General features: G+C 43.6%; 2 protein-coding genes across 10 annotated transcripts; one reads left to right on the top strand and one right to left on the bottom strand.

The window, feature by feature from the left end:
• Positions 1-1,263: 1,263 nt before the first annotated feature.
• Positions 1,264-12,555, bottom strand: LOC114793389 (zinc finger protein 646). 6 transcript variants are annotated; one of them, XM_028985103.1, is made up of 5 exons: positions 12,253-12,555; positions 9,997-10,097; positions 7,254-9,658; positions 5,570-6,829; positions 1,264-4,407 (listed from the first exon to the last, which is right to left on the bottom strand). In XM_028985103.1, exons 2-5 carry the CDS (start codon positions 10,027-10,029, stop codon positions 3,453-3,455), a joined length of 4,653 nt encoding a protein of 1,550 aa, XP_028840936.1. In that variant the 5' UTR covers positions 10,030-10,097; positions 12,253-12,555; the 3' UTR covers positions 1,264-3,452. The 6 variants fall into 6 exon arrangements, with proteins under 6 accessions (XP_028840936.1, XP_028840935.1, XP_028840933.1 ...); XM_028985102.1 differs by lacking the exons at positions 9,997-10,097; positions 12,253-12,555 and having other exon boundaries at positions 1,264-2,594; positions 3,479-4,407; positions 7,254-9,988; XM_028985104.1 differs by lacking the exons at positions 9,997-10,097; positions 12,253-12,555 and adding an exon at positions 5,401-5,493 and having other exon boundaries at positions 4,277-4,409; positions 7,254-9,988.
• A 2,291-nt stretch (positions 12,556-14,846) lies between these two features.
• On the top strand, positions 14,847-23,993 carry LOC114793399 (MBT domain-containing protein 1-like). 4 transcript variants are annotated; one of them, XM_028985128.1, is made up of 17 exons: positions 14,847-15,024; positions 16,154-16,355; positions 16,537-16,670; positions 16,828-16,939; positions 17,023-17,105; positions 17,414-17,531; positions 17,785-17,919; positions 18,009-18,097; positions 18,709-18,943; positions 19,260-19,315; positions 19,496-19,600; positions 19,940-20,087; positions 20,187-20,269; positions 20,451-20,685; positions 21,629-21,700; positions 22,046-22,231; positions 22,819-23,993. In XM_028985128.1, the coding sequence occupies exons 1-17, from the start codon at positions 15,004-15,006 to the stop codon at positions 22,938-22,940; spliced, it is 2,136 nt and encodes a 711-aa protein (XP_028840961.1). In that variant the 5' UTR covers positions 14,847-15,003; the 3' UTR covers positions 22,941-23,993. The 4 variants fall into 4 exon arrangements, with proteins under 4 accessions (XP_028840961.1, XP_028840960.1, XP_028840958.1 ...); XM_028985127.1 differs by having other exon boundaries at positions 21,626-21,700; XM_028985125.1 differs by having other exon boundaries at positions 19,940-20,108.
• Positions 23,994-25,529: the final 1,536 nt, after the last annotated feature.

Below are 25,529 nucleotides of genomic sequence, written 5' to 3'. Positions count from 1 at the left end.
CATCAGGTTCAAAAGACTCTTCTCCATCTTGGCCCCTCGGTGGTGGAATGAACTTCCCCTCCAGGTTAGAACAGCTCAGTCACTGAGTATAGTTAATCTAAATATTTACAGAATATTTAGATTAACTTGTAAACTTCTTATTGTCTAACTTATGTACAGAATCTACAAGAGTGAATAAAAAGATTGTATTCATAGTTGGGGGTCCTGGTGAACCAGAATTGATCACTTCATTGATGGTAACATGGAAGCACGTTGTAAGTCGGTCCGGATAAGGGCGTCTGCCAAATGCCTTAAATGTAAATGTAAGACTGAGGAACTTTCACTAAAGACATTCACCTTCTCCATGATTTGATTTGCACATCCTGTTGAATGCGTCAAGTGAAGGTTTTTGTCATTGTGATACACAGCATGTGGTGCACACAACAAAATGTCTCTGCATTTAACCCATCACCATTTTTTGCCAGCCATGAGCAGCAACCTAGGAGCAGTGCGTGGGAACTTGGACGGTTCAGAACCTTCTGGATATGACTCCACTTCTTTAGCCAGACTACCAACGGTCCACAAGATGGCAGTCCTGCCTACGCAAGGTATCTTTTTAGGCATCCACAGCTCTGTGCTAATTGTGGAGATGAAAGATAACTTCAACAGGCTTTCCACATAAATGACCCAAAAGAAAATCTGCCACTCTACTGCACTGCCTTCAGATTTCATCCATTATGTACACCTTACTTCCAGATCCACCAGGGCACCTTTTTCAGGTGGGCTTAGTCATAAATATTCACCTCTCATAATAAAGTTGTACATGTTCCTGCATGATTATGCAAATAAAAATATATTCTGGGACACAACACAATGCAGGGCAATGAACTGTCCTACCATGGTGAGTAGCTGTATTTACTGCAAATGTTCATCTAAATATATCTTAAGACTTATTGCAGTATTCATGAAGTTTTTTTTCACAGTGACATGCAAATCACATTAATCTTATAAAGTCACTGAGTATGGGTTGGTAGTAGCCTAGTGGGTAACACACTGGCCTATGCACCAGAAGACCTGGGTTCAAGTCCCGCTTACTACCATTGTCCCTGAGCAAGACACTTTACCCTAAGTTGCTCCAGGTGGGGACTGTCCCTGTCACTACTGATTGTAAGTCACTCTGGATAAGGGCGTCTGATAAATGCTGTAAATGTAAATCATATGAAGGCAGACAGCAAAATTATACATCAGCATTTCACTGCATTCAAATAGATTAAGAATCAGACAAACTTTTTAAGCTATTTATTTTCATTACTTGAGAGCATTAAGGTTATAGTCCAAACAGTTTCTGTTAGGAAATGAATTATCAAAATGTAGTTTTTTAAAAAAAGTGTATATTCAGCATCACATATATATGCATGAAGGAGGGAGGGAATGGGGTGGGTGGAGTTAAAACTTAAAATACATATTTATATTCATACAACGTAAAACCTTTGAAACTAGCCATCTTTGCAATTTGGAAGTGTTTGTTTCTTTTCTTTTTTTCTTCAAACCATCCAAGCAGGAACAAATCGGCAAGTTCTTGAATACACAAATATACAGTCTTCCTGTGCTCTATGCATCACATTACTCCTTAATACATCACTGTCACTCAAAATAGATTTGACTTACTAGCACCAGTGCTCCCAGTTACAACAGGTTCACATTGAGCTTCAAATAGTCAAACGCAATTAAATAAAATACTAATAAATACAAGGGATACATTAAAAGTGTAACAAAAAGGATAAAATATGGTAAGAATTATTATTTTTAATTGTTCACAAAGCTATCCCTTAAAAGTGTGATCTTATAGCATGTAATAGAACAATTCTGCTCAATTAAGATGAAAAAAAAAAAAAAAAAAACCTGGGGGTGATTGAGGTTGGGGGGTGTCACAACATCACATGTGAGAAGGCAAAAACATTACAGTGATCTCTTAATACTCATCTTACTGCAATCAACACACACATTAGAATGGTTCCCTGTTTATTGTACAAGAGAGACAAAAACTTCTTATTCTTTTCAAAGCATATCAGAGTTGAGAGGAAAATGGAGAGTACAGTCACTGTAACAAGTGTTCTTTAAGAGTCCATCCTTGACTCCATGTCAATTGTATAATGGTGTATGCCACAGGAAGAAAGTAAAACTCGGGGTAGGTTCGTGGATTGCCACAGCCCCTAGACTGAGAGGACCTAAAACTAACGGTTCTTTTTTTTTATTTACGCGTTTCAGTTGCAAGTGTTAATATAAATAAAAATGCTTTCTACAGTGATCTTTTATAAAAAAAAAAAAAAAAAAAAAAAGTCGTCCTGCAAATAATACAGTGAGTGTGTAAGGTAAAACCAAATGCTGGCACAAGCCTATCGTTATACAAAGTTTTTTTTTTTTCTTCCTTTTTATTTTAGCACGACCTACTGTTTCTAAACACTAACTAATTAGGCGCAGGGCTTAAAATACAGGTACTGAGCAACATATTGAGCTTATGGGGGACCGCCCAAGTGTGATGGCACAAATTAGCGAACCCATAACGCACAATGCTGTCATCTGCAGAATAATAAGGTTTGAAGCTCATCTTCGTGCTGCAAGAAACACACAAGTTAGAAAACAATTAGATCAAATCAGATTACAAAAAAGGAAAGGAAAAAATAATAATCTACAAAGAGCAATGTGATTCTTCCAACCACTGCATTCATTTTTAAAAACACACTCTGTACAAAGTTGAATACCATTATTACTAGCGCCTACTGTTTTTTTTGTCATTTGTTAGCCATTGACAAGATTATTTTGTATTATATATAAATATATATGTATATACATGTTATATATATATATATAATAGTAAACACTTTGTGCACAAGGCCTTCCTTGTTAAAATAATAAAAATTTAAAAAAAAAACAGGGGTGAAATGTGTACAGACAGACACATTCTAGCTGGACGTTCAGTATGGATTTAATGACAGTTAACTATCAACTATGCTGACTTTCTCTCGCAGCAAAGTTTTTCTTTTCCCGCTTTTTATTGTTTTTACCCTGTTTATAGTTTTTTTTTGGGTCTTTGAGACCAAGTTTAGCAATCAGAAATATATCTGGAGCAACATGCGAGATACTCTGGCCTTTGTAATGGTCTTTGTCAGGGGGCAGAAACCAAGAATATGGCCTAATATCAGTGTCTCTGATCAGTACGATCTTGACGGATGAAATGGAGTGGAGGGGCTGCTCTGTTATGGTTCACAGTCAATCCTCTAGTGGGGAATCCACTAGACTGGACTTCACGGACGCATGTACGGAGATGTACTAGCACTAGCTGGGGATGGGGGGGTGGTGAATGAGGAGGGCAGGTGGAAAGTTAATGTGGACTGGCATTTTGGCACCTCCGAGGGGAACAAATAAAGAACCCTGGAACATCTCCACCGTTCATTCAAATTCTAGAAAACAATTTATAGAAATGGGCCCGAGGGCATACCCATGTAGTTGGTGGCGCCCATGGTCAAGCTGGTGGTGGTGGGCGCCGAGTTGTTCCAGTGCACCTTCTGGTGGTGGCGCAGGTTGGACTTGCTGGAAAAGCGTTTGTCACACTGCTGGCAGGAGAATGGCTTCTCCTTGGTGTGGATGCGCCGGTGGCAGATGAGCTGGGTGGAAACCCGGAAGGCTTTGCCGCAGTCCAGACACTGGTAGCGCTTGGGCTCGGTGTGGATGCGCTGGTGGTTCTTCAGCGCCATCAGGTTGGAGAACTCCTTCTGACAAGAGTTGCAGAAGTAGTTCCCCATCTTGTGGCTGTTCTTGTGGTTTAGCAAAGAGCTGGCATGGCGGTAGCCGCGGCCACACTGGTCACAGATATGCGACTTGCGCACCATTGAGTCCCCCCGGCCCCGGGGCGGGGGCTGCTGCCCGGCTTGGCCACTGCCTCCGGGGCCATTCAGGGACGAGGTGAGCTTGGGGAGACCATTGGGGTCCAGTCCCTGGGCCTGCATGAGAGTGATGTCCAACCCAGAGCCCCAGCCAAGGTCTGTACCTCCTGGGACCATGGAGCTCCCTAAAGTCTGACGTTGCTGTTGGGCTGCCTTGCGGCTGATGCCATGCTGCATCTCCTGGTGGAGGCGGAAGCTGGCCGGGCTGGAAAAACTGCGCTGGCAGTGGGTGCAGGCCAGCTCCCGCTCCTTGAAGTGTATACGACGGTGGCTGTGAAGCTGGGAGGAGACACGGAAGGCTTTGCCACAGTCCGAGCAGCGGTGGCGCCGAGTCTCTGAGTGGATGCGCCGGTGATTCTTGAGTGCAAGCAGGTTGGAGTATGTCTTGAGGCACACGGCGCAGTGATAGATGCCAACAGTGTGGGTGTTCTTGTGGTTGAGGAGGGAGCTAGCATGACGGTAGGAGCGGCCGCACTGTTCACATCTGTGAAAACAGGAATGAGAAGGGGCAAAGGGGTGGGGCAGATAAGAAAAAAAGGGAATGCTCTGTTACTCGGCATCCACGGCCATCTTTCCTCTCTCCTACAATACCTCAGATTTTGTTAGTAGACCCCAAACTGACTACGTAGGGCTTCTCATGTTATTAATGAACCTTGATTCACCTGAATGCTATAGTCAGCCTAGCCATTCATCATATTATTTAATTGTTAGATCCTGCCTGGGAATGGAGGAATACAGGTATATGATCTTGAATCCAGCTGCCCAAACTCCAGTACAGTCCTAATTCGGACATGGGGAGGCAACACTAAAAATAAATAATTCGGTTTCAAATTAGTTTTGATCATTAAAACCCTAGTTTTACTAGTTTTGCCACACAAAACACAAAGTGGAAGTAATGATTAGTTAACAAGTCAGTTCACTAAGCTTTTATGAATATGGGGTTCGTCAATCAGTAAGCTACTGGAACTTGAATGATAACCGCTTCCATGTAAAACCAGGTCACAGTGAATGTCCCATTATCTGACGGACATGAAGAGTTAGGCAAGACAAGCTCAGCAAATTGTCCAAATCAGGACAGTAGCTCACTGGGCTGTGAAAATAAGCTGTGGTTTATGCAAATTAGGCTAAATCTAACTTTTGGTATATTGAGGGAACGCTGCACCTACTGATGTGTGTAGACAGTGTACTTTATGTAAACCCTAACTGCCTATTACTGGAACCATAAACATTTGCACAAATAATACGGGGAGGGAAAAAAAATAAAGGCCTATCACACAACAGCACACTACACCATACAGTCAATCGGTATCAACAGACATTGTTAGGGAGGGAGACATTGGGCTGCCTTCATTTTGATTTTCATAAATGTTTAAAAATGTCAAACAGCTATGCAAAAACATTTCAATCTCCTTTATTATTATTATAACCTAGAAATCTAATACATATTTCTAACTGAAAGCAAAGGGGGGTAACTTATCTGGTCTCCACTAATCAAACTGTCCAAACTTCAGAAAAATCCGAATTCCGGCACGCGTATGGTCCCAAGGAAGCCGGATTGGAGATCATATACCTGTAATAAGACATGTAGAGACCTGTGATCTTTACTAGTTCACTTCAAGAATCACGAACAACAGACGTAAACTCACGTGAACCGGCACTCTTCTCCCTCTCGTGTGCTTGGTGCGGCCTTCCTCCTGCCCTCGTTGCCTACCTGGTTCTCCCCACAGCGATGCCGGGCCAGGCCAGACCTCCCCTGGAAGCTCTTCCCGCAGCTGGGGCAGCCGAAGCGCGTGTGGCCCTCCTCATGAACTCGCTGGTGGTTGCGCAGGAAGCGGGCCAGGCGAAACGCTTTCCCACAGGTGTTGCAGATGTGCCGCTTCTTCTGCGTGTGTATGCGCATGTGGTTGCGCAGAGCCATGTAATTGGAGTAGGGCTTGTCGCAGTAGGAGCAGCTGAAGTTGCCAGTCTTGTGTGTGTTCTTGTGATTCAGCAGGCTGCTGGCATGCTTGTAGGAGCAGCCACAGAGGTCACAGGTGAAAGGGCGCTCATCGCGCTCTGGGGAGCCCAGGTCGGCAGTGTCCATGCTGAGGCTGGAGCTGTTTAGGGAGGCTGAAGAGGATGGCATTTGGGCTCTGCAATTGTGAGTAGTGAGTTCTGTGGAGGTACCGAAGCCTTCACCACAACCGTTGCACTCATAGTCAACTGGGGCAACCTGTACGCTGGGTCCTGGCAGATCTTTGCACAGCTGGTTGGCAGTGTGGGTGTCTAGCTGCCTCTGGGTTCGGAATCCCCTTCCACAATCGGTACATGTGTACTTCTTTAGCGCAAAATGCATCCGCAGGTGGTTCTTCATGGCCAGCCGGTTGGGGTAGGTGGAATTGCACACGTTGCAGTGATACTCGCCAGTCTTGTGCAAGTTCTTGTGATTGGCCAGGCTGCCGGCGTGGCGGTATGTACGCCCACACTGGTCACAAGCAAAGGGACGCCGGCCCTCAGGGTCGTCAGTCTGCTGAGGCCTTGACGTGCCAGGTCCTTCATATGGCTTCTTGTAGGTCTGGTGCTGCACATGCTGTCCATGGTGCATGTGCTGGGTGTGCTGGGTGTGTTGAGTATGTTGGGTGTGTTGAGGGTGCTGGGCGTGTTGAGGGTGCTGGGCGTGTTGGGGGTGCTGCTGCCCATGTTGGCTATGTTGTCCATATTTGCCAGGATTCTGGAGCTTAGGGTTGACGCTCATGGTTTGGAGCTGGGATGGTCCTCCGTCAAAAGTGCCGCCGTTGGGTTGGAGTCCTTGGATGCGTTGGCCACTAACCTGGGTCTTGGCACGGTGTTCTTCGTGAAGCCTCAAGTGGTTGATCAGCTGTTTCTGGATCTTAAAGGCCTTTCCACATTCCTCACACTTGTGCCTACAACAAAAAGAAAACAAAACACAAGCTTCCGAATTAGACATGCGAGTAGTCTTACAACCAAAACACAGTGCATAAAGAGCAGACACCAAAAAGGTATATAAATGGCAAGTCAACAATGAAATACAGATGTTAGGGGAAATCTCACACATTCAAGGGTTTGATTTTGCATTGTCATCAACACCCTCCCTGGAACATCACATTTCGGAAAACATTTTAGGGTGTTTCACATCCACCATTCTGCTAGAAGCTACAGGAGGACTTAATGTTTAAACAAAAGAGAGCGATGTCAACTGAGACGCACACATACACAAAAAGCCCAAATGAAGAAAAAAAAAAAAAAAAAAAAGGCACATTAAAATAAAACAAAACCAAAAAAAAAAATTGTTTCAATGAAAAAAAATGAACACATGCAAAGATGGCTAACCTTTTAAGGTCAAAGTGGGTCCTCTGATGGTTCTTGAGGGCCAGCAGGTTGTAGTAGCGTTTCTGGCAGACGAGGCATCTGAATACGCCAGTCTTATGTGACTTCTTATGGTTAAGCAGGGAGCAAGGGTGTCTATAACTCCTACCACATTGATCACATCTGTGAGGCCGATCAACATCTGGAATCTGCTGATTGTCTCCAGGCAACCCACTGCTGGTTCCAGCTCCACCAGTCATCCCTTTAGCTCCGTTCAAGCCTTTGTTCAGTGCACTGCCTCTTGCCTTTCCTGGACACAGGTGAGTGATCAGGTGATGGCGATCTGCAAAGAACATGCCACAGTCAACGCAAATGTGGTTCCTTCCATCCATTTTTCCATTAGCATTAGAGCCGCTACCCCCCATGCCCTGGCTAGATGCGTCAGGCCGGGGTGGGCCGTGAACCAGCTGGTGGTTCAGCAGGTCTTGCTTCCTGGAGAAGCTCTGGCCACAAGTGCTGCAGATCATTAGGCCCGCTTCACTACCCTCTTGTCTTCTCCTCCATTCCTGCTCCCCGGTCACCGAGAAGGCGGACGGCCCGGCCACTTGGCTGGCGACCTGGATGTTGCTGTGGCTTCTTAAATGGCTCCTTAGTGCCCTCAGGCTTGCATAATGATTTCCACACACCGAACACTGGTACACCTCCCCATCGTCATCGTCGTCATCCTTGGTGTCCATCCTCTTGCTGCCGCTGCTGCTCTGAGGGGTCCCATGGGAGTGGCTGCCGCTGCTGTTGTACTGCATCTGGTCTTGACCACGCCGCTGGCTGCTTGATGCTTTCTGTGTGCTGTTGGCTGCCAAAGAAGTGCTCCCTTGGCTGTGGAAGCCCATGCTCCCTATGAAACCGTTGGCTATGCCGCCCTGTGGTTGCCTGCGCTGGGGGCATATGTGGGATTTTATGCCCGAGATGTCAGAGTACATTTCCCCACAGTCTGCACACATGTGCCTATCTGCTTGCCGGTGGTTCTGCGGCACTGGGGAGTGGCCAGAGTTGCCCTGAGCGAGAGAGCCATCGAACCGGTCATGGAAGTCCAGAGAATCCAGGCCACTACTGTGTCCACCGTCAGGTACAAAGTGGGCGGCGTCCCCGAGGTTCCCAGGCAGGGAGATGGGGGTGGCCGCGGCGCTCTCCTGGTCCTGAGAATGAACGAATCCTTGCTGGGAATCCAGCGTTAGAGGCTCAGACGAAAGCCAGTCGCCCTCGCTACCGAGGGACTGAGAGGACGGTCGGGACTTGTGGCTGCGGAGGTGGCTGTGCAGAGCCGCTAAGTGGGGGTACTGCTTGCAGCAAACCGTGCACTGGTACTGGCCCGTCTGATGGCAACGCTTGTGATTAACCAAGCTCCCCGCGTGACGATAACTCTTGCCACACTCCTGACACTTGAACCTGCGGTCGGCATCATCAACTGCAGAAGACGGCTGTCCTCTGGAGTCACTGCTACCCGGCGATGACACGGAGGGTTGGGAGTTGGAGCCCAGCCCATCAGAGTTCAGGATGGACGGACCTTCTTGGACATGAGGAGGTGGGTGAGGGTCGTGAGTCAGGTAGTGAACTTTGAGACTCTCCAGGTCTGGATGCCCAGCCCCACAATATGCACAGGTGTACATAGGGTTATTTAGAGGGGGGCCGAGCATCTGGTCGTATCGCTTGTCAGGCAGCGGGGGTAATGGTAAAGGGTCCCCCAAAGCAGGTGAGTATGGGTGGACACCAGAAGAGCGTACAGTGCTGAGGTTGTGCGGGACGATCCCCGGGAAACCCCGAGTTAAACCAAGTGAAGACGAGGCTGCATTGTGCAGCAGGATGTGCTCCTGAAAGTCATTTTTATTTGGTAAGGCCACCTGACACAGGTGACAGTAGCAAGAGGTCATGTCATCATTCTGTGTGGCAGAAGGCCGAGTGCCAGTAGAAGTTTCTGACATCGGTCCACTCATAGACAGTCCGAGGGGCTTGAATTTCGAGTGGGTGCGCTCGTGAGCATTGAGCGCAGCTAAGTTGCTGAACTGTTTGTAACAGATTGTACATTTGAATGCCCCTTCTTGATGTGATTTTTTGTGGTTGACCAGGCTGCCATGATGGCGGTAAGTGCGATCGCACTGGTCGCACTTGAAGGGTCTGTCCCAGGCATCCTCAGATCCACTGGACTTCTGCTTATCGTTCTGACCATCGTGGTCATGACCCATCATCCCACTGTTGTGTATGTGACCCCTGAAGCCTGTGTCCGAGAGGTCCTGGGCCAGACTGTAGTCCCTCTCGTCTTCGGCGCCGTCTTCGTTCTCCTCCTCGGCCTGCGCGCTGGGGGACAGTGTGTGAATGCGTAGATGGTTCTTCAGAGCCACGGCGTTCGGCAGGGTCCGGGTACAGACAGGGCACTGAAAGGAACCAACCTCATGTGACTTTTTGTGGTTAGCTAGACTATTGGCATGCTTGTAGACACGGCCACACTGTTCACATTCAAATCTGCCGCTCTCCTCCTGCTGGTAGTGGGCTTTCATGTGTTCCAAGAGGCTGGGTGTACTTGGGCAAATCAAGTCGCATTCTTTACAAGGAAACCCCTTGGCACGACTCATATCATGCATGGCCATGTTCAGTGAATTGAAATGGGAGGGGGAGAAGTCCACATAAAAACGATCCTCGAAAACAAAGAACAAAAGGGGGCAACGAATGACTGCTCAGCTCTCAGCCTCTGTGGTGTCAGCCATTTTGTTACCTGATTCACAGATATTCTCTCCTCTCTCGGCATTCAATTCCAACCCCGTAAGAGCAGCTCACTGAGTGGGTGACGGCAGCGACCGGATACTAGGATGAAAACTGTGGAAATATAAAACAAGAACAAAAGAAAGTATTCATTAGTATTACGAAATCTAAGGATAATCACACCATGTAATAATAGATTTATAAATCACTCAAATAATTATCTTTTATGAAACTGGTCCATTACTGATTACATTTTCAGAAAAATAATTGACGTGTCCTTTAAAAGCTTTCCTACCCAACATATTTGCAAGATAGAAGTTAATACTTTAGTCAAACTGCACTGACACTAACGTAAAATCCTAAGAAGCCTGAGGGTTGGACCCTGACCCATGGGCACCGATGCCAGACCATCTGGATGTGTTAGCCTCATCGGGGCTGTCAAGATCTGTGTAGCTACATGCCAGATGGGTCCAGCATCACAATAAGCATTTCCGCTACACTTGTCTGTCATCTGCAGTTTACATTCACAGGCAAATGTATTCACAGATATTTTCCATGCAGATATTTTCCAGGTTGTTTGTGAGGAATATTTTGAGGAGACATTTCTATTTTCCAGGTTTGCCAGCATTCAAATTAACCATTCCAGTAAAAGGGAAAAGTTAACCACTTTGACACAAATGTGTTTTATCTAAACCTGTTAGCTAATTCATTTAACCCTAATAATGACCTAGTGGGACAGTCATATTAAGCAACCAAATGTACAAACAGCACCCAACAAATTTGAGTAACACACTTATTTTGTGCTGCACTTATCCACTTATGTAAAATAAAATCTTACCTGTGAGTTCTACAGTTTCTATATAAATATATAATTAATATGTCTAAGACATTTATTAAAAGTTATTTCCTTATGCTTCAAATAAAACAAATCTAGATTCACTTAATCGGTCAAGTTAAACGATGCGTTATTTTATTTATTGTCAAACTATTTTGTAAACGAACTACCTCTGCATGTAAGAGGTGTAAGTGGGCTGCCAGTTCATCTTCAGCAGCTGTTTCCACAGGTCTGGAATGGCGGCCATTCCACGCAGTGTGCAAATGAATGCATGCTCAATATTCCTGGTCCAAATATCAGTTTTTAGAAATCAATGCCCGTCCGTTTTGCTTTATTAAAAAAAAAATAATAATAAAAAAAAAACGGGCTTCCAACAACAAAAAAAAAACCCGAAAGCTTGAGGGATGATTAGAAATATTTATCTGAAAGGTTCTGAAGTCAGAATACGTTTTAAGCAGTAACCACTAATGATGCACCGAACTAATTCGTGTAAAAAGGTAAATAAAATGTCGTTTCCCGACCAGCTCCGCTAACGGCTAACAGCTAAGCTGGTCAAACACTTCGACAATGAAAATGGATGGCGAGCCCTTTTCCGCGTTTCACCTCAAACAGATTTAATAAGATCGTTTTGCCGGACCGCGGCTCGTCATTCTGCCGCTGTTCAAATTTACTGGGGACAAAAGCGAGGGATGATCGCCGCCGTTCCGGGCCACGTTCCGCGTTATTTTTCCGCTGAACGACTCCCCCAAATTAGGCAACGTCAAGGCCGCCGGACCGAGAGAACGCGCCTCCACGTAAAAAAAAAAAAAAAAAAAATTAGCGTAGAAGGGAGACGTTTACAGTGTGAACTTTCATCCGTCCCTTACAGGCCAATGGTGCAAGACACATTTTTTACCTTATAAACGCGCGTTTGCATTACTAGCTGTGTAAACATTACCGAGTTGCTCGATTAACATGCTACACGGGTCAAGTGTTTTTCTTTCAAAACATTTGTTTTTTAAAGACCGGAATCTATTTTGCTTTTTATCTGGAATGTGTCTGGAAGCAAAAAAAAAAACTACGGCATTAGCGCTGCGATGCTAGCAGGCTAGCGCGCTAGCCGCCTCCCGCGATGCTAAGCGAAAGGAAAACGGAAGTCGGAGACGAGCTAAGCACGAATTCTGCAGGCGCAAACCAAAAAAAAAAAAGGAGAGCGCGTCCGACGCGCCGACGAACACAAAGGACACAAAAGATCTCACGGAAGACGCATCCGCGGCGCCAATAACACAAATCGCCCCGTCAAGCGCGACGCGGCGCCCAGCTTTGCGGGCTACCGGAGCTAGCGGGCTAGTTAGCACGGGATCAACACAAAGATCGCCGCGAACGAGCGGCGGCCGACGGACGGACGGACGATCATTGTGTGTTTGCGTCGCTTTTAAAACCCCCGCTACTCACCGTTCGCTGTCGTTGACGACGGGACTGTCTGGCGGCGTGCACGGGAGCACGAATTCACCACTGGCCAGCCATTTAGAGTGTTTAATGCCCCCGGATCGGCAGGCGACTTTGGCTCCAGTCGGTCTTTTTTCCTTCCCACCTCTTCAACATACTTCCTGCTAGCCGAATGAAGATGAGGCTGCGGACGCACTTTTGCGCGTCACGCTGCGCAGAATGTGTTGGGGTCGCCACGAAATATCGCGCCGGCTCGCGTGTTGCTCGGACGTTTTGTGGCCGTAAGTGTCCCTGTGCAATTTGACAGCCGACTCGTGTCCAAGGAAAGAATCCCGACTCGATTCAAAAATTTAGGGGAAGCGCAATGGTTGCGTCGTGGACCCCGAGGAGCTGACATTTTGGGGTCAGCCTAAGCTGTTCAGTGGCATTGGTCAGGTTTGAAAACAAAATAAAAATAAATAAATAAATCATATAATGACATTTTTAAATCGTGACAAATCCCTTAAAATATATCGATTAGGATTCATCTGCCTGGGTAAATTTGGAGCATCCTTTCCAGTGGAGTGACCGTCACCTTTCTCACATGACTGCAGAGACCCGCAGAACAATAAGCCCGTATCCTATCTGAGCCGAGCCAACCAAGGCTGATCACTTTCTTCACCCTGGACTGATTTCACATACTGACCACACCCATTGGCCACAAATTGCAAACGCAGAGTTGTTTGTTACTTTAAAAGGTGAATCTTCATATAAAGAACAGTATTAAACAGAGACTTCTATATATAATTACATTCCAAACAATACAATACTACACTGCTCAAAAAAATAAAGGGAACACTTAAACAATAACTCCAAGTCAACCACACTTCTGTGAAACTGCCCACTTTCGAAGCAACACTGATTGATCAATCAATTTGACATATGGTTGTGGAAATGGAATAGATAACAGGTGGAAAATATAGGCAATTAGCAAGACATCCGCAATAAAGGCGTGGTCCTGCGACCACTTCTCAGTTCCTATGCTTTCTGGCTGATGTGTTGGTTACCTTTGAATGCCGCCGGTGCTTAGGTGGGGGTTGTGCTTGTAGCAAAACACTGTGCAGCGTCTTTTGCAGAAAACCCCAAGATTGGCAAATTCGACAATTCGCTCTTCACAGATGAAAGCAGGTTCACTCTGAGCACATGTGACAGAGTCTGGATGTCTCGAGCAATCCACCAACGGCACATTGCACTGTCCAGGATTTGGTGGATGCTTTAGTCCAGTCTGAGAGATCCCTCAGGAGACCATCCACCACCTCATCAGGAGCAGGCCCAGGCGTTGTAGGGAGGTCATACAGGCACATGGGGGCCACACTGGCTACTTGTTATAAGTTCTCATCACATTCAACTATGTAAAGCACAAAGTATTTAATAAAAATATTTTGTTAATTCAGATCTAGGATGTCTTAGTTGTGTTCCCACTTTTTTTTAGCTGTGTTTGTATATAGAGTTCACAAGAAGTATAATAAAATTAGGTCATAATAATACTTGCAATGTAATAAAATTATAGTGATAGTAGCTATCAGCCACAGAAGTGGTTTTGTCACAGAGATCCAATGAATCTGGAAAGCTGGTTAGCTTCAGGCCATTAGTTGTAACATCACCTGACAGAGGTAAACATATAGTGAGTCCCTGAAGGGACTGGGAGCGACTGATAAGTTGCATGGGTTCCATCCCAGTACCATCTCTCTTTGAAAACTTGCAGCTGCAGTTCTCACCCAGCCAAATGGATGGATTTTTTAATTTGCATGTTAAAAGCTGCAATAAATGTGGTCTGCATGGACTGATTGCTCAAGATGTTGTGTTACCGCACTGGCCTTCTGGATGTGTCTTCTGTTGATGTCTGGACTCCCACAGGAGGCTGAGGTTTCCCTCTCTCTTGTGTTCTGGTGAGAAACTCGATTCTCCCTTGTCTTGTGATATGACATCTTCTCTGTGCCCAGTTTGTAGAATGTGGATGGCTTTAGAGTGGGAGTAACATTTATCTTTCTACTGTTAGGAAATGAACCCATAATCAGAAGGTTGCTGGTTCAAATCCCAAGTGCCGATCATGGCTTCTCACTGCTTACGGAGGGTGATGGGTTTCATTGTGTGCACCATGTGATGTGTGTCACCATGACAATCACTTCACTTTCATTACTATGTGATTTAGTGAATTATCTCAATGTTTGCAGTTTCACTTCTGTGAAACAAACTTATATATTCATGATCAAATTCAGATTGTTTTATGGATTTATATTAATAAATTGGACCAGAATATAAATTTGGGATTTGTACAAAAAGAAAAACGACCTACTGCAAAATTTGTGGATATAGCAGGACACAATTACATTTATAGCATTTATCAGGACACATGAAGTGATGTCATTCCGTTTTGTTTTTTTGTAAAGTTCGATGCGATTTTTCCATAGTTGAATTGTTAAAATATCTGAATGTGCATTTCAATTGTGTCGTGGCAGTGGCCCCCTCCACACCGCCAGGTGGCGACGTTGCCTCCTCGTTTGTTATGGAATACCAAACGTGCCCGAGCAAAAAGAAAAAAAAAAAAAGGAAAGGTTCGCGCATGCGCCGTGCCTCCATATGTAAATGTTGTTGATATGCAACTGGAGTTTATGTTGTTTTTTAGCGTTTGGTCCGGCCGCCTTGTCACTTTCTTGCCCCGCGGGCTTCTTAATCCCCCCACCCGCGGTGAGGTAACAGCTCTTCCATGATCGGCTGATGGAAAAGGCCCGGGACCTGGTGAGTGAAAGGGCACCGGTTGCTCTGCGGAACGTGAGAGGTGGCCGCTACTGTTTCTCCCCCCCCCTTTGTTGTGGTGTCAGCCTGCGGCGGCTACGCTAGCGCACTAGACGGACTCCGGCCCCGCAGCCTCCGGCGCCGCGGGCCGGCCGAACTCTCTCAGTGACGGTCGACGTCACTTGGAAGACGTGCGAGCTTCTGTCCCCCCCGAACCCGGCTTCTGAAGCGGCCGCTCTCAGAGGAACGTACCTGGCGCGGCGCATGTGTTCCGACTCCTGGAATCGTATAACTTTTTTTTTTCTTACTCCTCTTTTTGTTCATGCTATAACCACGTAATATGATTGGCAATTTACTAATTTTCTAGTTGCCTAATAGGTCGTGCTAAATAGCAGCGTTATTGCTTGAGCATCGCCCCTCAGTGTTTTGGTGTGAACCGCTGTGTTTCTCGGTATTTATTATTCAGAATCAGAATCGTGTTTATTGGCCAAGTGTGTTCATGCACATACAAGGAATTTGATTCCAGTAGATGGTGTCTCTCAAGTACAGTGTAAAAGAAAACAACAACATCGACAACAATGTGCAAGGATGTGTACAAAGTGTTATTTGTACATTTACATTTACAGCATTTCTCAGACGCCCTTATCCAGAGCAACTTACAATCAGTAGTTACAGGGACAGTCCCCCCCTGGAGCAACTTAGGGTTAAGTGTCTTGCTCAGGGACACAATGGTAGTAAATGGGGTTTGAACCTGGGTCTTCTGGTTCATAGGCGAGTGTGTTACCCACTAGGCTACTACCACCCTGTTTGTACAAATTGTTTTATGTTTATACTGTTTATAAATATATATACTGAATATAAATATGTGTATGAGTGTACATAGGTCTATAAGTGTGTACATAGAGTGCAGTGTGCAATGTTGAAGGTGATTTGTAGTGTGACAGTTTCAGCTGTTTAGGAGGGAGATGGCGAGGGGAAAGAAACGGATGAATGGATGAAATTAAAAGTTTATTTTGTTTGTTTCATGTCCCCCTCCACATTGTAATTTCTGGCTTTTTAGTCTTTAATATGGGATTCAATGTGTTTTGTTGTATTAAAGACAAACGCCAGCGTCTGTGCTTCTCCGCCATAGGCCGAACGCGGGGCTCGCTCTGAGAGGAAAAGGCGCGACTCGTTCGGGATGTTTGATGGCTACGACAGCTACAGCGAGGACTCAAGCAGCAGCTCCAGCTCCGAGGAGAGCGACGAGGAGGTGTCTTCTCTCCCGTCCACCCTGCCCATCATCAAAACCAATGGCCAAGTGTACACCTACCCTGATGGCAAGACTGGGATGGGTCAGTCTCTTATTCATATTACTGTACTAACAGAATTAACTCCAAACCTGCTGTGTATTTGGGATGATGAGCTATATTCAACTACCTTGTTGCAATAAAATGTGACGTGGTTTAATGTCGAATTCCAACTTGGTTTCATTCCCTAAATGTTTAATTTTACATTTTCTGAAAATTTTATCAGCCACATGTGAGATGTGTGGGATGGTGGGAGTGAGAGACGCTTTCTACTCCAAAACCAAGCGCTTCTGTAGTGTCTCCTGCTCTCGCAGCTACTCGTCCAACTCAAAGAAAGCCAGCATTCTTGCCCGACTCCAGGTACTACTGTCCACCATTAACATCCCCTAATTAGTTCATGGCTTCAGGGTGACTCAGTTATTAAATTTGATACATTTTATATGATTTTCATCAGCAGTATTGTCTGTTCATTCCTTCACAGCCATAAAACTCACAATTGCAATTTTTTTTATGTTAGGGCAAACCACCTACGAAAAAGGCCAAAGTACTACAAAAACAACCGCTCATGGCGAAATTGGCAGCTTATGCCCAATACCAGGCTCACCAGCAGAGTCAAGTGAAAAAGGCCGGTGAGTTTAACAAGTGTTTTTATTTACACACAAGCACAGCATGATGGTTAAATGTTCACTATTGAAATCTACCTTTCACTTAGCTGTGCCTGTGGAGGGCTTTGACTGGGGAAATTACATTGGCAACGGAGAAATGGTTGGGGCACCTGTTAGCTGCTTCAAACATGTAAGTGAGCTACGAAGTCTTAGATATTATAATTACTGTTCATCGATTTTCCATCTGCTTTTAGTTAAGGACCCCAGAGGGAGCGACAGGGCATGGCATCAGTCCTACAACAGCTTATAAAAAGATTTTTAAAATATTTATTATGATGGCTAATAACTCTGATAATTATATTTATTAAAGTTATTTGTTTAGCCAACAACTGAGGTAGTTATATTTAATGAGACCGCAGTAAAACTGAGGTCTGTAGTTAAAGCATGCAAGTTTTTTTTTTACTGCAGTGTCGGAACATGCTTTGCTTTCTGTCCTAGGTTCCCATGGGAATGTCTTGGGGTGACATCGCAGAGGGAGTTCGAATAGAGGTGCCCAATTCAGACAGCAGCCTGCCCATGAAAGTATATTGGGTAGCAAATATCATCAAACTGGCAGGTACATATGAAATATAATACATTGGTTCTTTGTTAAACCATTTCATGGCCTCACATTCCTATGATCACCGCATAGAAGAGTCAAAGGTCAATCAAAGGTCTTCTACATCAAATTTGGCACATGCCTTCACTTATACTCTTGCATGGATTTTGGTCACGGTCACTTTTTTTTTTTTTTTTTTTTTACAGTGTGGAAAGACCTGAAACTCAGTTGTTTTGCATAAGCATCTTACCGTACTTTTCATTTTCTATAGGCTTTAAGGCTTTGTTGCGGTATGAGGGCTTTGAGAGCGACGCTGGCCAAGACTTCTGGTGTAACCTCTGCAATGCTGACATTCACCCAGTGGGTTGGTGTGCGTCTGGATGCAAACCCCTAGTACCCCCTGAATGTGAGTGCTTTTACAGAGCTCTGCTTGATTAAATTTTACACATTTTATATGATTTTTATCAGCAGTATTGTCTGTTCCTTCCTTCACAGCCATTCAGCACAAGGTTAGCAACTGGAAGGCTTTCCTTGTGAAACGCCTCACAGGATCAAAGACTCTTCCCATAGACTTCGCTGTTAAGGTGACCTCCCTACCCTCTTTCTCTCTGTCTCCTATTAGAACTGAGTACACACCCTGAATGTGCTCTGAATACATATCGGCCTATAGATTTTTTTTACTGATGTGTAAACAATTTCAAATAAGACTTTTTTTTTCAGTGTTCTTGAAATGTCCTTGTGTGAGAGCAGATTTAGAAGTGTCTTTGAACTCATTTGAATTTGGTTAGAAGTTCTCACACTTCTGTGACAAATGCAGCCTGATATCCCCAAATGAGTGCACTCATAGTTTTTTGCCATCTTATTTGTGTGTGTGTGTGTGTGTGTGTGTACATGGGTACACACACACAGATACACACACATATACACTCACACACACACAGATATAATCACTTTGTAACATAAATATACTGCAGGCTATGTGTGGTGCCAACATGCCTTGAGGTAGGGGGGCATCTAGTATGCCTTCTAGTCATTAAGAATATGGATCCCAAGAAAAAAAAAAAAACAGAACTACCTCATGGGTAACAAACACAATCAATTGAGAATTAGTCACAGGATCAAACCTTGTTTACAGTCGGTATGTCCCTGAGGAAGACATACAATCGTGAGTTTCTCCACAACTGCCTGCCAACAGGTGCAGCAGAGCATGCAGTTCCCTTTCAAGAAGCTGATGCGGGTGGAGGTGGTGGATAAGACGCATCTGTGTCGGACACGCGTGGCTCTGGTGGAGCAGGTCATTGGTGGGCGCCTACGGCTCGTCTATGAGGAAAGCGAGGATGGCTCGGACGATTTCTGGTGTCACATGTTCAGCCCCCTCATCCACAACATTGGCTGGTCCCGCAGTATTGGACATCGTTTCAAGCGATCTGGTCAGTGGTGGACAAAATAAAAAATTGAAGCAGATGAATAGATGGGAAATTAAACACATTTTATGATGTAAAGTTTTCTTTGTTTAAATTAAAATGATTAATCCTATGTCCACATGTAAGATTAAAAATATATTAAGTTTAGTACTCCTTTGTATAGTGCGTTTTATAGTGTATTTAGTAAAATATTGTATTAATTTCACAGCAATCATTTACATTTTACCAAATTAAAGCACTCTTTGAATTTAGGAGACAAAAAGGATTAAAATGATTATGTATATATTATGTAGAATGCACTGACAATAGCATATAATTTTAGATGCAACAAAGAAACATGAAGGACAAGTAGATGCCCCTGGACAACTGTTTGCAAAGGTAGGAATAAATATAATCTCACAAATAATTTGTGTGATTATTTCTCAGATTTGTTCAGTGTGATCTTCTGAAGTGTGTTCAGGAATTTAAAGCAATTTGTGAATTATTTGTGAATTAATTCTTTTGCCGAGTAATATGTTTATCTTAACCTGATGCACCAGATGCTTTGTGTTTCCTCAGGTGAAGGATGTGGACCAAAGTGGGGAGTGGTTCAAAGAAGGAATGAAGCTTGAGGCAATCGACCCCTTAAATCTTTCTGCCATTTGTGTGGCTACAGTAAGAAAGGTGAGGTGGATTGTGTGATTCTTTGAATCCAAGCCTTCAGGGACCATGTCCAGATGTGAAGACATTTCATTGAACCAAAATATATTAGTTAAGAACAACCTTTGGATAATTGAAAGGGTTCTGTTCTAGATGTCATTTGTGGTGTGCACAACAAAAAAATCAAGTTTGGGAAAATAACATGCAAAAGAAAATGCAACAATAAACACGTTACAATAAATTTGCAACTGGGAACAAACTACAAAAACATTACAATAATATAAGTCTGATGCCCCTAATCATATTATAATAATTTATTACGCTGGAGATCACATTTTAATATCAAATGTCGCAATGTCTCAGGTTTTGGCAGATGGTTACCTTATGATCGGAATCGATGGTTCAGAGGCAGCAGATGGCTCTGACTGGTTCTGCTACCACTCCACGTCTCCATCTATCTTCCCTGTTGGCTTCTGTGAGATCAACTCCATAGAGCTCACCCCACCACGCGGTAGGCACCACACCCAGATTGGTTTGTAATTATTTTGACTGTCATCTCATATGCCCCAACCCTGAATGCAGTAGGCATACATGTGATTTTGTCCTGTAGGCTACACAAATCTTCCCTTTAAGTGGTTTGACTACCTCAAAGAAAGAAGTTCAGTGGCAGCTCCCGTGAAGCTCTTTAACAAAGTGAGTCTGTTAGCCTTCTTTGCACAATGTCAGCATTCCTTTTTGGTGTAATAAATAAATATACATGTTAGAGGGTGATGTTTTCTAACATTATCGTAAATCTGCAGTTCTGATTTTAAATAATATATGTCATAGTAACTTTGAATCTAGGTTGCTTAAGTGCTTCCTCTTCGTTGCACAGGAAGTTCCAAACCATGGTTTCCGGCCTGGCATGAAGCTCGAGGCTGTTGACCTGATGGAGCCTCGTCTGGTGTGTGTCGCCACAATAACACGGATCGTGCACAGGCTGCTGCGCATCCATTTCGATGGCTGGGAGGATGAGTATGACCAGTGGGTGGACTGCGAGTCACCTGACCTCTATCCTGTGGGATGGTGCCAGCTGACTGGCTATCAGCTGCAGCCTCCTGCTTATCAAGGTGAGAGATTTTTTGTTTCCTTCTTCAGGCAACCTAGAACTACCTACTTGAAGGCTTAAAATACATTATTGGGATGAATACCTGGCAATACTCTTAATACCCAGTTAACCAATTTGCAATAGTTTTGTGGATTATGTATCTTCAAATCATCTTTCCACAGAAATGTGGAAATGTCCAAAACTATGGCATTTCTCTGTTATGGAATCAAATCACAGTTTGGCGTTAGGAATTTGTCAGAAGTCTCAGAAGCAAATTTTGCACTTTTTTTTAGCAAAGAAGCAAAACATTTCAGAAATGTAGGATGTTTAGACAGCTTGTGACCAGGGTGTGGCAGCAAACTGGACTGGCTCTGCGTCTTTGCCTGGATTACAATCAAATACATCCAAAAAATGATGCCGTATAATAAAAATTATGGCCAGGAATCTCCCCAGGCAGGATACACCATCCACAGTGGAGTGGATGGTGAAGGATAGAGAAAAGAGAAGAATAAGTTATTGATGAGAAATAAACGACAGTAACTGAACATTTTATGTGGCACTAACTACTGCAGCATTACTATTGGTGTTAAAGGCTAGACTGTATAAGTAGGTTTTCAGCCTGGATTTAAATACTGATACTGGATGGGGACTGTTCCAGGGCAGGGTGCTAGCCCTACACAAGGTTCACACAGACCATTCCCTCACACCTATATTTAGTCACCCATCCACGTAGTGTATATGTCTTTGGATGGCCGTAGGAAACCAGAGAACACGAAGGAAACCCATGCTAACACGGGGAGAGCATTCCAACGGCATACACAATTGTGCGTTCAATTGTTAGCCTATGGTAGTGTAGGTAGATAATAGTGGGGGAAAAAACAAGCAAACCAGTGGGTCTGGTGCCCCTGTAATTTTTGGGTAGCCCTTAAATTATCTTGTGGCCAACTTTTTGTCTGTCCCAGCAGCTTCCAGAGAGCACCCGTCAAGTGTGACAAAACACAAGAAGAAATCCCAGCAGTACAAAGGTCAAAAGAAAAGTAGGTCAAGTTTCTTCTCATTGTCACTTGAGATACTTGTGGGTCAGTTGGGTTCATTTTTCTTAAATGTGTAGGATTCCTAATGATTTGAGATTTTCTATTTGTATTTGCTGTTCAGAGATTCCATCTACTAACTACTACTTTCTACTGATTTCGTGCGCTCTCTCTCTCTTCCTGTAACAGTTATAAACAGTTAGTAGAAATATTTGTGCCCCATTTATGACTTAATTAAATCATACCCGTCATCTTGGGGATATGACATGACATTTAAGAGTAAGTTGCCATTTTTAAAACTAAAGAGACACCTTGGAATGAGTGATCTTCCTGTCCATCTGGGCTTTTCAGAGCGGAAGATTCCAATAGGTAAAAGACCAATAAGTTTGCTGACGGGGGTGCCACGGGGGAACCATTCAGGAGACGAGAACATGATTACCCCTCCTGATTACCCCTCCCCACCAACACCAGCTATGGCACATGAGTCCATTCTTCCCACAGCCATGCATCAGGAGCTCAGTCCTACCCAAAAATCAGGTAACACTATCAACATTTTTGCACTTCTGTCTGTTCACTTGCAGGATTGGTGTACATCATCTGTGTTGCTGCTGTGTATGGCCTGACAGCATTATCATTTTCTAATATCCATCCAGTTAGATTTTTTTTTTTTTTTTAAAGGTCCCTTGAAATGAATTTTTTTTGGTTGTTTTTATATCAGTCTTAGTTGTCCCCTTATCCTGTAGCTAAAGTCTCTTTCCGAAGTTGCAAATTTACAGCCACTTTCAGCCAGTCCCACAATGAGATTTCCCCAGGACGCACTATTTCGGTGTGTATAGCTTTAGATGATGATGATGAGGAGTAGGAGAGCGGCCTACAGAAGATGAGGGGGCAACACCATTCACCAACCACAATGTTTGGTGCGGACAAGAAGTAGAATTTTTCCAGAATAAAATTAATTCCAGATCTGACCGCCTGAGCTGCCGCTCTCCTAACGGCGAAGCAAAATGACCAAGCAGGGTCAGAAGACCTTTTAAAAAATACCCCACCATTAGGGGGAGTAGGGGGATCACATTTCTTTATCACTTAATGTCTTTTTTTTTTGCATTTTCTCTTACTTCTTTCAGTGGCAACACTCCATATGAAGGAGGAGGAAACATCAGAGACTGACAGGTTCACCTTCCCGCAGGAGGCTACTGAGCTGGACAGCAATGGCTCAGACAGCTTCTACATCAAACAGGAGCCCTGAAGGGCCTGTCACTGGCCACTGATGAGGCCATTGCCTCCCTTTACACAGCCTCAGACCTTGGGTTCAGGACACCACAACAAGGATTAACCCGGTGGCTGTAAGGAAGGCATGGAAACTTTCTGTGACAATACTCCTTTTTTTTTTTTTATTGTACTGCAAAAGAAGGTTTTATATACAATTTTTCATATTTGTATCAAGCTGAGGGTGGGTGGGATACGAGATGTGGGTAAATAATTGTTTTTATATTTTGTATTAAGTGTAAATTCTATTCATTGAGATTGTCAGTAATGTGCAGTGGATATCAAAGTCTAACTGAACTGTATTATTTGCAGAAATCTAGTTACATGTCATGCTATTGTAATGACCACAGATATCAAATTCCATTTGGTTTTTTATTTTTTTTTATAAATATGACTATCAAAAGCTTACTTTTGATAGTCACTGTATGTGAGTCTGTATTTGGGATATTTTCAAAACAGGGTGCATATGGTTGATAATGAATATATGTTGATTTGATCTTACTGGTGTGAACAATCAAGTTGCAGAAGGAAACTAAATTTAGCACTGGCCTGCCAAGGTAGTGAATATATGAATATATCACAGAACCGCAGTACTGTACTCTTATCGGTGTCTCACATTATGTCTGTCAAAATATGAATGTCGAATGGAAATGTAATAAGGTAGAATCCTTCTATATACTTATACATATATAGATATACTGTATATCATTGAATGTCAAAGGAGTATAATAATTCAGAGCCATAATATAAATATATTGTGTAGGAGTACAAAATAATTTTACCAGGGAAGTTTGTTATGCTGAGACCTACCACATAGCCATTTTAGTGGCAATCACAGCTTACAGAAACATTAGATTTTTATCGTAAATGTACCTCGCAGGAGCTAGATAACTGTGTCTATGGGGGGAAAAATACAGCGATACAGGGAAGCTACATATAGTCAAAGGGCAGTTTTGAATACCTGGCACTGATTAAATTTGTTCTACCTCTCTAGAAAATTGGAGTGGTGTGCAAAAAAAAAAAAAAAAAAAAAGCTCTATTTAAAAAAATTGCTTTGGATAAGAGTGTTTGAGGGTGTGCATGGACGTAATCTGTATGCGGTCCCTCACTGTGGGTCGGATGTTGAGTTCATCACGTATATCTTTACGTCCGTGGTCACGGACACATATTCTAATTCAAATTTTTACTTTAAAAAATGAACCATAAATGAACTATATAACATTAGTAAAATAGAGGTGCATCGGTTCGCCAATTTACATGCAAAAGTATATGTTGGAAGAGGTACACATACATCTGTAAGAGGGAAATATATTATTAAAGACATTTCTGTGGTCTCACTGTACATACCAGTAAGACTGACTTATTTACTCTCAGGAAAAATGTACATTTTGGATTGTAGGCTTTGTTGCTGGTTAACCTTAGTGTGAGCCTCTGTTTTACTCTTGTTGCTCAGTTCTTACGCTACACGCTTTTCCTGTCTGAACTCTCACTAGGCACAACCTTGCAAATCCAAAAATATCCAATTTGAATGTGGAAGACCCTCTTTATATGTTTTTTGGCATCTGTGTTTGTCTTGTAAGGTTGTACAGTTTCAGTATGTATATATTATTTGTGTGTGTTCTTATAGGTGTCTGTGATTATAATTGACCTTGATCTGTGTTTACTGTGCACACGCGTCATTGTTTTTTGGGTGAGGAAACATGGTATGCCAATTATTGTGAAATGCACATTTCATGCACAGGTTGTTGAAAACCTACGCTGGGGACCTGAAGTTCACATAGGTCCCTGTCAAGCAATAAGGTCCCACTGTGGTATTATTTTCATTTGTTACCTAACAATGGTACAATAAATTTACATGGGCCCAGCTTCACACGAAGCTTTCTGTCCAATCAGCCTAATGTTGGCAACTTATGTCAGTTTTAAAAGAACGTGAGAAGCCAAATTCACTGACTTTAAACATGGTGGTGTCACATGGCATGACTGTTTTTAGGCATTGCATAGCCTAACGTAGCGTTCTGTTTTGTATGTAAGACTGCATTATTGTATCTGCAAGTTTAAACCAGTAGAGAAAAGTCACAAATGAAGTCCACAGGGTTCAAAAACAAGACAAATGAGAGCCAAGCTCTTCAAAACCAAAATCTGGGCATGCTCCTGTGTGAACATAAGTCATTTTATGTGGCCTTGGTTCAAACAGATAGTCTTGCATTAGTCTGGTCTTCAGACTCTTATGCAGGTCTGTGTGTAAGAGTGTTTTTATACATCAAACTCCCTGTGTATGGTGTACTGTCTTTGTATTCTGGTGCTATATATTTGATAAAGTGATTGACCTTTTTTCATAAGGATGGAATTGCTTTCCAAAACTGTGACCATGGTGGAGAAATGTAGTTCTCTTGTATTTTTGGATACAAAGGGTTAAAAATTTGTATGTTTAAAAACACCCCTCATTTCACTGCATGTCATTTGAGGGGCTTTTTTTTTTTAATGGTATGTTTTCCCCATTTTTGTTTCCATTATAATTGTGCTGTAAATCTGAGCTTTCCTCTTAAAAAAAAAAAAAAAAAAGTCATTT

Source organism: Denticeps clupeoides, chromosome 7 (assembly GCF_900700375.1).
Source record: "Denticeps clupeoides chromosome 7, fDenClu1.1, whole genome shotgun sequence".
Taxonomy (NCBI): domain Eukaryota; kingdom Metazoa; phylum Chordata; class Actinopteri; order Clupeiformes; family Denticipitidae; genus Denticeps; species Denticeps clupeoides.
Note: the sequence above shows the minus strand (reverse complement) of the source record. Positions and strands in the feature narration are given on the sequence as shown.

Excerpts from the sequence above, each read along its gene's own strand:
- LOC114793399 (XM_028985124.1), top strand. The coding sequence starts at position 15,004 with ATGGAAAAGGCCCGGGACCTG. Across the intron at positions 20,270-20,450 it reads CCGTGAAGCTCTTTAACAAA|GAAGTTCCAAACCATGGTTT; the intron begins GTGAGTCTGTTA and ends TTCGTTGCACAG. Across the intron at positions 21,701-22,045 it reads GTACAAAGGTCAAAAGAAAA|AGCGGAAGATTCCAATAGGT; the intron begins GTAGGTCAAGTT and ends TGGGCTTTTCAG.
- LOC114793389 (XM_028985100.1), bottom strand. The coding sequence starts at position 9,871 with ATGGCCATGCATGATATGAGTCGTGCCAAGGGGTTTCCTTGTAAAGAA. Across the intron at positions 6,830-7,253 it reads ACCCACTTTGACCTTAAAAG|TAGGCACAAGTGTGAGGAAT; the intron begins GTTAGCCATCTT and ends TTCTTTTTGTTG. Across the intron at positions 4,408-5,569 it reads GGAGAAGAGTGCCGGTTCAC|ATGTGAACAGTGCGGCCGCT; the intron begins GTGAGTTTACGT and ends CTGTTTTCACAG.